This window comes from Amphiura filiformis, chromosome 6 (genome assembly GCF_039555335.1).
Source record: "Amphiura filiformis chromosome 6, Afil_fr2py, whole genome shotgun sequence".
NCBI lineage: Eukaryota > Metazoa > Echinodermata > Ophiuroidea > Amphilepidida > Amphiuridae > Amphiura > Amphiura filiformis.
In genome coordinates, this window is record NC_092633.1 from 12,776,507 (window position 1) to 12,789,261 (window position 12,755).

The window sequence follows — 12,755 nt, forward strand, 5'->3', positions numbered from 1 at the left end:
CAGAGTAACATATTATGAGTTTTACAGCATGACAGCAACATGCACATTCTGGGCAAGGCATAGTGAGAAACATCCCACTGTTGCGTCCTTCATCATATGGGTGTCTATCCAGGCACGTAGCCAGCATTTTCAGTCCGGGGGGAGGGGCAAATGTCAATATCGTCCCTATTTTCCCTCTCCTTCCCCTTCTCCTCATCCCCATTTTTCCACTTCTCGTCCCCATTTTAGGTGTGACCCCCTGCCCCGCTGGTTACGCTATTGTGTCTTTCGTGCTACGGTTGGAACATAATGTGTGCACATTTTACAATTAGCCACACAATTTCAATGGGTGCCCGAACAAAACATGCGGGCAGTGCGCATTTATTTGGGACCATCACAATCTTCCGCCACATGTTTCATGACTATTTATTGTCAAACTTTAGTGACTGAAGAGTAGTATTCCGTTTAAAAAAATGTCAGTATGATAACAGTCAATGTCTGTGCTGACGAAACTAAGTTGGACATGGGCAACTAGCTAGGCAGGGAGCATAATTATTATATTTTGTTTGATTTTATCTATATCTATTTTGTGGAAGGTGAGAATAACACAAAAAAAATCAGGAATCGAAAGGGGGGCTTGAGTTATTTTTGATGAGGTATATCGCCCAAGCTTCAAAACCTGCATCATTTTGTTCACTTAGTAATAGAATAGTATCAAGCAATTTAAAAAAATCATGGATCCATGTCTAAGGATTGTCTGTAAAACAAGAGTACCGACAGTGCTTTAGCCTCGCTTGAACTGAGCATTCATTATTGGAAAGCGGTGATTATTTCAAATCTAGGGAGCCGATGTGTGACATGCACAGTCAAAACAGTTGGGCCATGGTGTTATATGATTAGGCCACTACCACACAATTGAACATATGGGACGCTTTTAACTCCGTGTTTGACATTTTCCGATTGTCTCTCCTATAATCTAATTTCAGCGATCCCCACATGGCATCCATCATTTATTTGGGAACATAATGTGATAATGTATTATGCATGATTGCTATGGCTCCAATGTAAAACTTGGATAGTAGAGATAAATGATGCAGGCTTTTATAGAAAATGAATATTGTGAGGAGACTGAACTTCTAAAATATCACGCACTTCTGACAAAAATGATGTTTATAATAAGGTAGACTTTGCTTAGCATCACGTTTACCTGCAATTTACCAATGAGAGTGTAAGATTTTAAGTGGACATAGAGAGACAGGATGCACAAAATCATTTGTTTAACTATTCCAACAATTGATCAATGAGCATCAAATAGGTCAATTCAATGATAAATTAGGCCAATTGGCTCCTACTAAGTCATGCTTCAAACAACAGTCAAAGTACTACTCCCGATTCCAGAAAAATACAGACCTAATTTTTTTGGATTTAAAAATATTATCCTGTTTTGCCTAATGAAACATAGCTAAATCTTAATCCTTTAATTAGTTCTAATAAAAATAAATAAATAAAAGAAAAATAATAAAAGTCAACTGTTAATAGTTTTGCAAGTTGAGGGAAAATGGACCAAAAACATGCAATCTTAAATGATTTCTTACACATCGCAGTCACAAAATTCAAAGACTTTACACAAGTCTAAGCTTTTGAAATTTTGAGTATAGGCTATGATTTTGCTCATAAATGTAGATGTTGATTTTGATAATTGGTTGTGAAAGATATTTGAAAATGTGATTTCCTAAAATTAGAGTGCACATTTTTTGTAGCCTGAAATTAGTACTGGTCTTTGGGCTAGATTGCCACAGCAAACAAAAACACATGTTTTTGGCACTTATTTCCAAAAAATGGCCAAATATTTACTATAACTAAAAGATTTTAATCAAATGAAACATAGGGAATCTTAAAAATTTACCTATGTTTCATTTGAAAAAACATGTTGTTTTTGCAATCCTTCAAAAATAGTGCTGTATTTTTCTGGAATCGGCAGTTAACTTTTATAGCACAGTGTACTAGCTTTTAAGTAGTTGAACATGGTTATCAAATTTGTCTGTCTTGCTTGCATCAGAATAAAGGTATATACATGCTTTTATTTATTCAGTTGAGAGATTTAACCCCTTGACACACAAATGCAGTTTCTACTTATTTATTGCATTGTAGGAAGGAATAAGATGTTCACTATATAGGTCTAAAGTCCTTGTAAATGAGCAAACATTGTGGAAACTGTGGTTTGGCAGTCTTGGCATGTCCCTCAAGCTTTAAGAGCTAATAATTGGAAATGTTGTAGTTAACATATCAGTTCGGGGGCACTCGTAATTCACGGACGTCTCTGATTTCAAAGACGGGTCAGTGATTTTACATACGGGGAGTCTGTGATATCACATAAGTCGAGCTCTGTTGACAGCTGGGCACTCGATGCAGCACATCGGAACAAAGCTGAGTGTATTACAATAAGCTTTCCTATGTTTAGCAAATATCTACCTGTGCAAAAATTATATCTATCTGTGCAAATTCTGACAAATGGTCCCAGAACACACTTAGATTGCAATGGCCAAAATCAAATGTTTTGAAGTAAAAAAATCCCTAAAAATCGCTCTAATTCATGAATTGGATAGTAAAATTAGCAGGCACTCAACTTGGGCTACCTACAACCCTGATAAGGCCTACTCAAAAAATTATTACCACTGCCCCGGTACGTTCACCAAAATTACTAATATCATTTGCGACTGGGTTTTGAAACTAGGGAGTATGTGATTTATGAGATGTCTCTGAAATATGATACTGTTTATGTGACATGACGCTTCAAGAGTATTTGATATCAGAGACATCCGTGAATTATGAGTGCCCCCCCTCCCCCCGAACTGATATAGGACAGTTGAGTGTTATTTTCTGAAACAAATCACCAGGAATAGAAACAGGTGGTAACAGGTGTGTCCAGTTGAATGTACCATATAAACCAATCCCGGAAACCAATAGTAATAATACAGGATGCAATTTACAATGATAACTATCATGAAAATATGTGTCACGTAACATTTGCACCAGTGTTTAAAACAATCATTATGTACAAATCAATAGCTAGCAATGTAATTGACTGCATGTGTGCATCAGAGTAAGAGACATTTGTGATGATTCAAGTTTCAATGTGCAATAATTATCATTTCTTGCAAGATTATCCCAACAAACTTATTATGAATGTAACATTTTTAAAACAGCATACAAAGTTTACCAGTAAATGTTTCAATATCAAAGGTCATAAAATACTTTCATAAATTTTTCACAAGTTGCCATAAAGCATATTTGTATTCGCTGTTGTAGTGTGATGTCAAAATCACTTGTTACTGGGTCAACTGTGCATGCTATCTTTGTTCGGAGTCACAATCAAAATGATCACAGCACAAAGTTAACTAAGGTATGAGGTATTCACAACAACAGAGAATCATCATCCCGGATATCATTTATTTATAAGTGATAAAACATTTTTTTAAATATTTTACAATAACATTGTGACAACTTTATAATATTTTGTTTGTTAGTTTGATATAGCACATTTAGATTATATTTCCTGAATATTCTTCTTTTTGATGTTTTTTTATAACGTTTTAAACATATTTTGTATTTGCTGGGATGGTGATCTTTGTACTGGTGGAGAAAGCACACAAGTACCAAAATAAGGGGTTTATCATAAATCTTGGTATGCACTTCTTTCATTAAAACAATATATGAATCATTTTTAATCATGCATGGTTAAATGTTGAACCATCAAGTGACATTAAATTTTAAATGAATTCAATAAAAGATGTGTTTGATCTCATGCATCATTTCATTTATCATTTAATTACTTTTCACAAGAAAATGGCTATCATTGATCACTCCATATGTCCACTGAAACTGAAATCGAAGCTACCCCTAATAAGTTCACCCTAATTCTTTTTAGAATAACCTGAACAGTTTTATTTCACAAATTCAAAAATGATAAAGCATTTGGTAGCACATTTTGTTTGACACAACTGCATGGTCCAATTTATAGCCTGCCCATTCAATTTGGTATCACTTTGATTGAAGTCGCATTTAGCTCAACTTGTGATTCTGAAATGGCTAATGGTAAATTAAGGTCAGGTGAGCAGTGACTAACTAATCGCAAGATCTATCATGTTGAACGTAGGGCATTTAGCAACAACTTTCTACCCAATAGCTATACAAATCACATTGAGTATATATTATATTCGATGTCATTGCGCCATGCTGTGATAGAAAAAAAAAACCATCACACTTCTCTCTATTTCATTTATGATCCATCTACTGTAAAACAGGACATTTTCACATGGTTTTTATTTTTGAGCTTTTAGCAGATAATTTCAGAACAGCAAATTTTAAAGCCTGCAAATATATTTTTTAGCCACAGGATGTAATGGGTAACTTTTTGTAATTGCGAACACAAGAATCTACAAAACTGCTCCAAACGGTTCAAATAGCGAAAAATTGATACCACAAAAATATCATGGTTTACAGTATGCATTTTGCAAAAGAAGAAGATGCAATTGCTCAACCAATGATCTTGAATAGATAAAAGTTCAAGTGTGTCCATTTCAGTGTTGAAGTAATGTAAAAAACTGGAAAATGAAGGCAATTATTGTAAACTTCAATTCTATAGCCTATCTCATAATGTCAAAATGTGTCTTATCATGATTGCTTACAGCTCTTCTCCTGCTGCCCCAAATCAATTTCCCTATACATGTATCCTTGCTTCCACCTACACATAAAAGAGCTATATTTCTTAGTTCAGTGTTACTATTTTTACTAACTTAACAAGATTCTGCTACAAACCGTCCCACAAACCGTCCGTAGGACAACAAGAAGTTCTTCCTAAACATAGCATTATTATCAATGTATGTGTGTTTACACGTTTTCATAATTTAATTACATCTTTATCATGTTTATTTATGCAGACAGGTTTCTGCAACTATTTCCACAATCATTTAAGCATCTATGCGGCAAAATAAAAGCCCTTTCTTGTCTCCTTCGAGGCAATCAGTAAAGTGATATATGTCAACTCAAATTTGGAGAATCAAATGCTGCAATATCGGACGATTGAAAATCTGTTCATGTTAATTGTGTGGCCTCTCAGATAATCTTTGGTGTTATATCACTATTACCAGCAAGCACAGACTGTTTTATAAAAGGCACTTAATTTAATGCCTATGTGACCAGATGGGCGCTGATATTACAGCTTCTAAGTCTGGAATAGCACTGTTCCAGTATGGATGTGAGAAACCATCCCTGATAATAACTAATTATTGTGCTCCAGTCACCATTTTTGCAGCCATGCTCTGGAAAAGTGAACTGTGGAATAGAGGGTAGCCTTCCTGTGTATTTCAATGGAAATGTGGCGTGTCCACATTTTTCAGGCAAATTTGTTGTTTTTTTTGCAATTTTGTAGAAATATTGTGAGAGTTTCTGTCCATAATTTTTCCGTTGTTAAAATTTTTTTTAATTTAGTTCTTGAAAACACAAAAAATTCAGAATCTCCAAAAGATGTGTAATAAATTAGCTTTTAGTAATTTTGATGATATTTGTCTGAAAAATTCCTATCTGCTAGGATTGTGGTTTTGGAATGGCGACGCCCATGCGTCATGCGGGCATTAACTGTACATATGGACCATTATTCATTTTAAGATATTGTTTTAAATGTTGAGTTATTAAAAGATTAGGACAACAAAAGAACAAATATAAAACCATGTTTATAAAATGTCAAAATATTCCCTAATTTTTTTTTTTTTTTGGCAAATCTTTAAAAAAATCTTTTGTCAACACATGTTCAAAACTTTTAAAAGAGTTATTAAAACATTTTATAATCTTTATAAAGCTTGATATTTTCTGGCAACCTTTGTATGCTTGAAGATTTTGCAAGGGTATGTGTTTGCTGGTTATTAACAGCAACACAGTGAGTAAAGCAGTGTCATTTTGGTCCATTTGTGTGTGACCATATTTTAATATGGTTAAAAGCAACTTATTTATCTGTCATCCAGGCTGTCATCATCTCTCATATTAACCATGAATTATCACCTTGATTGTAGATGTTTATTAAGGCAATAGAGACAAATTAGTTCGATCTTTTGATCAATCATCGATGCTTGGTCAATCCTTATTATTTATAAAATCGACTATTGCTAATTGTGATTACTTAGGCTGCGATCACATAGAAGTATACGGTATACGGTATTCGCTATATGAAATACGCTTATTCGATCAGGCTGAGTTTACATAGAAGTATCGCCTTATGAATCTTTGCATGCAATGATAACTGATCAATAGATCAAATTTGATTCTGGTGCCTAACCTAACTAAACTGTAATATTATTGAACTCTATACAGAACATTAAGGCACAACAAAAGCAGCACTTTACTTCCCAAACAAAACTGCCTGCAAAATAATCTTGATTTACCATATTAACAAAACAATATGTGTACATCCGGAATGCCTATAAATTTATCCCATAAGGTAAACAAATTGCCTTTGTCTGACAAAATAACCGTCAGGATTTAGGAATTTAATTTCCCTTTCTTTCTCTAGGTACCCGAGGTACCCCAAAAGCCAAATACAACTCTCAGGGCTGTGAATCTGCCAATATTGAGGTTCATCAAAATTCAGTTATTGCTCTTGCCAGAATACAACCTCCTATAGTTGAAGATTGCATTACACATTTCAGGGTTCTATTCTATTCAAACTATATAGACACAATATACATTCATGTATAATAGATATCGGATGCTCCCGTCAGATTTGGAAGGGTCGTTGACATGACAAGAACTAACTCCATGGAGACCAAATGTCCGAGGCAAATTATGTCATTAAGTGAAAATTTGTACTCTTATATTTGGAATCTATGTAATTTTCATGCTGCGAAATTGGAATAATTTGAAAACTAATATTGACAATGCAATGTATGTTAATTTCATCTTTTTCACTTTTTTTTCAAATGTCAACATTTGGATAAACGTTTGTGGCAATATTTGTGCAAGGTTTTGAAAGAATTATTAACAAGTTTTGTTTGAAATGCAGAGGGAAAAATAAAAAAAATATGTATTGATCTTGTGAAACATCTGTTTCTAATATTGTAGTAGCTTAAAATCTTTGCTCAAATGTAGCACAAAAATCACAGTTGAAAATTAAGTTAAGAAGAATAATGGTGAACCGTATGGGCAACTTGCCATTTTAACATGTCATTTTCTAACTTGCCTGTTTTTTACCTTGTCCATTATTTTCTCTCAAGAATATGTAAGCAGTGTATTGATCAAGCAATTTGTACTTCAGACATTTAAAATAATTAAATCAATTAAAATGTCTGATTTTATTTTACAAGCGTTATGCCTCTAAATGAGGGTTTTTTGATGAAAGAGACAAATGGCAGACACCCTCCACAATAACATTACAATAGATTGGTCTTATAATGATACATTTTTGAACAGCCGCCAGTATCAGTAATATAGTTTTTGTTTTTGTTGATGTTGTCTGCCTTTCGTTCATTTAGAGGCCTCTATGCTTGTAGATGGAATTCTACTGTATATTAATCAATTAACATTTCCGTTTTCTTTTACATTCACATTACTTGGCATTTTAACTATATGCATACCCTTGGCTATTTCATTTCACATTCACATTATTTTAACCTACCCTTGGCTGTTGGATTTGTCTAGGTTACATAATGTACTAAAAACTAGTTTCCTGAAGGAAGTGAAATTAATTAGTATAATTAAGATGATTACATTTTATGGAATTTTTAAGGTCACTAAATTCCTTGAAGATACATTTGTTGGGTTATTTAGATATTAGTGTCAGACAGTTTAACACACAGCACTGAATGAGGATGAAATCAACAGACAAATATATTACTGATCAAATAAACCATATTTTTTAAAATAGCGTGCTTTAAGTAGTTCTAATATGGGCATTACGCCCCAAAGCACTACCAACTTAATTTTAGATATTTAACCATATATATGTATCTGTTAAAGGCCTCTACCTCAAACGAATCATGGTTGCAGCAGGTTAGCGCGCATAGCACCACTGAGGTCCCGGTTTTGAGTCTCGGCTGTTCCCAAAGACTTTATGTACATTTCAATGGTTTAACAGTCCAAACTCATTGCCGCAGGTTTTCTGCAGTAACTTTGGTTTTGTCCCACTTCTAAAGTTTGTTTGGCTTATAATATAATAGATGAAAATTATTTGGTTTTTGTTAATGCACACATAAAAGAGCTATATTTCTTAGTTCAGTGTTACTATAAACTTGACAAGAGTCTGCTACAAACCGTCCACAGGACAAGAAGTGCCTTCCTAAACATAGCATTATTCGCAATGCATGTGTGTTTACACATTCTCATAATTTAATTAAACCTTTATTTATGCAGACAGGATTCTGCAAATGTTTTTCACAATCATTTAAGCATCTGTGCAGCAAAAAAAAAGCCCTTTTTTGTCTCCTTCGAGGCAATCAGTAAAGTGATATATGTCAACTCAAATTTGGAGAATCAAATGCTGCAATGTCGGACTATTGAAAATCTATTCATGTTAATTGTGTGGCCTCTCAGATAATTTTTGATGTTATATCACTATTACCAGCAGGCGTAGACTGCTTTATAAAAGGCACTTAATTTAATACCTACATGACCAGATGGGTGCTGACATGAGCTACTAAACAGAAAGCCTGGAATAGCATTGGGGGGGAACTGGCACATTGGCTTGGGGAAACATGTACATGCAGTTCACACAAAATCTATTGTTGACCCAATTTTTCACAGTCCCGCCTACATCTGCTGTGTACCGACAGTCTCAGATCTATCAACGGCAATGTACCAGTATAGATAGCTGAAAGTGCCAATAAAATCCAAAAACAAACAAAAGAAACTTATCTCAAAACTTGTTCCAAGTTTTGTGAGGTGAGGAGGGGTCACACCATTATAGCTAGCAGTGCAGACAAAATTATTCTGCCATTAATAAATTTCATCATTCCCATTAACAGACTGTACAAACACTTCCACCATAAATAAACATGATTTTATCTTTCAAATGGAAGGCTGTGATTTTTCACTTAAGTGAAATTTTTTCAGTTAATTAACTTTCTGTGCTTTTCCATTTAAAAACTGTTTTATTAATTTTTCAAATAGACCTATACTGCGTGTGTGTGGGAGGAAATTGCAACCTATACAAAATATTTTTCTAGTATTGTTGGTTGAAACTTAGGTTTAAAAAAGCTGACTTTACGTTTTGTTTTTAGGAGCAATTTTACCACCATTTATTTTTATTTGCAACAACAAGAAAAAAAATGAAATTTTCAAGCACAAAAAACCTGCAAAAAATATTTCTATATATTATGTTTTTCTCTTAAAGGTTCTAACAAACAAGACCTAGAGCTATATACACCTATCAAGCAAGTTGTAAAAAAGTTGTGAATTACCATTGTTTCCACTTCTAAATTGAGTTTTGTAAAAGTTTCATCTAAAGATAATAAACTGGAATGTATGGTCATTATGCTCATCCAAAATTATTTGAAAAAAATATGCGTGATATGATCAAGCCAAATGAGTTGTTTGTCACTAATAGTATTCATCTTGCTATGTATTTTATTGTTCTGATCAACACTAACATGATTTACCATATCTCTGGAACTGTAAGTCCAATGGAGTTTTTAGCGAAATCAAGCTCATGAAATGAAATTGAAAACTTAATTTTGATTTTGCTTGTTGACAATTAAATGACTCATTTTGCTTCTTCACATCACATAGCCTATGTGGACAAGTTGAAATGCTGGCAAGCAAGTTGTCCAATCTGTGCTATACGCAGGCGAAGTGATGTAATAATCAAATTAACTACCATAGCAATAGGTGAAAATTTTTGAATATACTGCGCTACACTGGTATGTTCACACGGTACCTCTGCATTGAACCATATCATGCTGATCACTCGCACCCGTAAGATTAGTATCTTTGAAAAGACCGGTATTGTATTCAATCTATGATTGCAGACATACACAGGCGTAGTGTAGCGATATATTCAAAAATTGTTTTCACCTATTGCTATGGTAGTTAATGTGATTATTACATCACTTCGCCAGTGTATAGGCAGGTTGAAGTAAAGCGTTAAGTACATGCAAACTTACCCGATCCTAATCCACCGTCTCTGAAGCAGCAACACAGTTTGATGAATGCTCTTCTATAAGACTTGGTTCTGAAAGCATAGATGATGGGGTTGATTGCAGATGATGCATATCCACACCAGTACACCAATATATTGGGCCATCTTGGTAAGTGATCAAATCCAATGACAGTCCCTGCTCCAGCAAAAATAAAATATGGTGTCCAACAAATAAAGAACGCAATGAAGACAATGAAGAGAGTAATGGTGATTTGCTTCTGCTGCTTCAAGATTCTCACCTCGTCGTAGTTCGAATGTTTCTTAAGACGCACACTATATTTACGGATTGTTACAAATATGACAGTGTAGTTGTAGAACAATACAATTAAAGGTATCAAGTAACCCACAGTGAGAAGAAACATAGCGTGGCTTTTCTCCTGCAAGTTTTCGGGAAATTTTGGTCCACATTGTGCCGTGGCAGGTTTATATTCATTTCTTGTCCATCCAACAACAGGACCTATAGCACCAGCAAAGGCTGCAGTCCAACTTGCGACGATCATCAATACCGCTCGTCTTTGCGTGATTAATCTTGCCAGTGGCTTTACAATGGAAAAATATTTGTGTAAGCTGATGTACATTAGCCCGTGAATTGAGGCAATTAAAAAGAGAGCAATAAAGAACGCATTTACATTACACATGGTATGACCAAATACCCAATTACCATTCACAACGGTCAGTAATGAGAATGGCATACATAGCACTGCTACGCCAAAATCGGCAACAGCCAGATTTACGATGAACATGTTCGTCTTCGTATGCATGCCACGAAAATAGAAAACGACGATTATGACCATGCAGTTTCCAACAATACTTGCGACTGTTATGATGGCAAGAATTACTGTAAGAATAATTACAACTGGAGTTTCCCAATATGGAATTGTATACGGATTTTGGGTAATGGTGACCTCTGTTATATTTTGCCCCATTGTTAATGTTACCAACATCTTTGGCTCAATCGTTGTCATAATTCTGCACTGCTATTTTCTGCACAAAGTTCCACTATATTTGTTTCTCCAACGTCACAATCGATAACCTTTGCCTCAATTCACATCTTGTATGCAGTCAATGTAGAAACATATGTTAACTTGAAGAAAAAGTTACTTTTCCACCCACTGCCAACTAAAACTTCCTCTATTTCACTCCGCATACGGTGCTAAAATTCATTTGCTAGTAATTACCTGCATCAGTACCACTTGCCTCATCACTCCTAGTGTAAACCACTATCATGTACAGATAATCTAAACAAAAGCATCCATGGTTTGTTTTCATCAACGACATCCACCCTAATCATCAGATTCCAATTTGACACTCTACTCCTTAAAACTGGACTTTCACTACATTGGCTACGTGATATACCACCCCATTAACTAGATCCCTACAGCCGCATTAATTTGTCCACTAGATGCATGCCTGCCTGTTTACTGCCAGTGGGGAATCATCCTACACAGTCGTGTGAAATCTAAGTCCAGTGTGACAGCACGAGCGCATACCTATTACTGATATACCACGTAATAATCCTGCCTTTTGGTAGTTGTCATCAAAGCCAGTGAAGTTACAGACTAGCTTGTGCGCCAATATGAAATCCACACACTGACAAGCTGTGTGTTTTGATCCCACTCAATGACATAGGGATGTGCGTGAAGCCCTCAAGTTAGGCTACAGGCTGAGTGATTGTACCAGCTTGTTAATATTTAATCATTTGGTGTGTCTTGTTTGTTGATGATTTCTTATAGTATCAAAGAAGTTCTTGGAAGTGCTAAAGATGGGTTGGTAATAATAGAAGATTCCATATTGAGGGTTGAGTAATACTTCAGGAAATTATTTATAGTGTCAACTGCAGCCTGGTTGCCTGAAATTGAAGAAGACATAAACTGGTTATTAATGATTATAAAGAAATAACATATCCCCAGAATAAATCAATGTAATGACTTATACTAGGAAGATGGCATGGGGTAAACAAACTTGTTTTCAATGATAAACAGTGTTTACTATCTTCAATCCAAGAATATGATTTGAAATCAAATAGGTTTGAAATGTAACCTCCAGTAAATGATATTGAACTGACATACTTTGAATTTTTTTTTAAGGTGGTACTACACCCCCTGATAAATTTTATGACTAATTTTGCCTTTTTCTCAAAAAATAACTACACACTGGTAACAAAAGTTATGTATATTATAGGGTAAGGAATCCAATTACTTCACTGAAATTTCAGTGATTCAAGACAGGTGGTTCATTATATCTGTTAAGAAATGAGGTACATTCTAGCGGTACCACCATCGTAAATAATATACCGTTTGTCTTGAGTCACTGAAATTCCAGTGTAGTAACTGGATTTCTTGCCCCTATAATATACATGACTTTTGTTACCAGTGTGTTATTGAGAAAAATGAAAAATAAATAGTCACAAATTTATCAAGGGGTATAGTACCACCTTAATCACAAGCCTGGGGAGACTTTGACATTGGGACACTGTAACAACACATCCCTTGCCAAAAGGGCACATTCAATGCATGCTTGTTGCTACTATGTCATTCCTAAGACTAGAAAAAGTTTATCTGTAAGATTGTGATTGGAACATCCAAAAGATGTT

General features: G+C 34.7%; 1 protein-coding gene across 2 annotated transcripts in view; it reads right to left on the reverse strand.

Annotated features, from left to right (window-relative positions):
- LOC140154980 (high-affinity lysophosphatidic acid receptor-like) overlaps positions 1-12,755 on the reverse strand; it is an 85,438-nt gene that overhangs the window by 61,033 nt on the left and 11,650 nt on the right. For both annotated transcript variants that reach the window (XM_072177644.1, XM_072177643.1), the window contains exon 2: positions 10,128-12,011. In XM_072177644.1, the coding sequence (XP_072033745.1) occupies positions 10,128-11,127 (1,000 nt within the window). In that variant the 5' untranslated portion in view covers positions 11,128-12,011. The remainder of the gene's footprint in view (positions 1-10,127; positions 12,012-12,755) is intronic.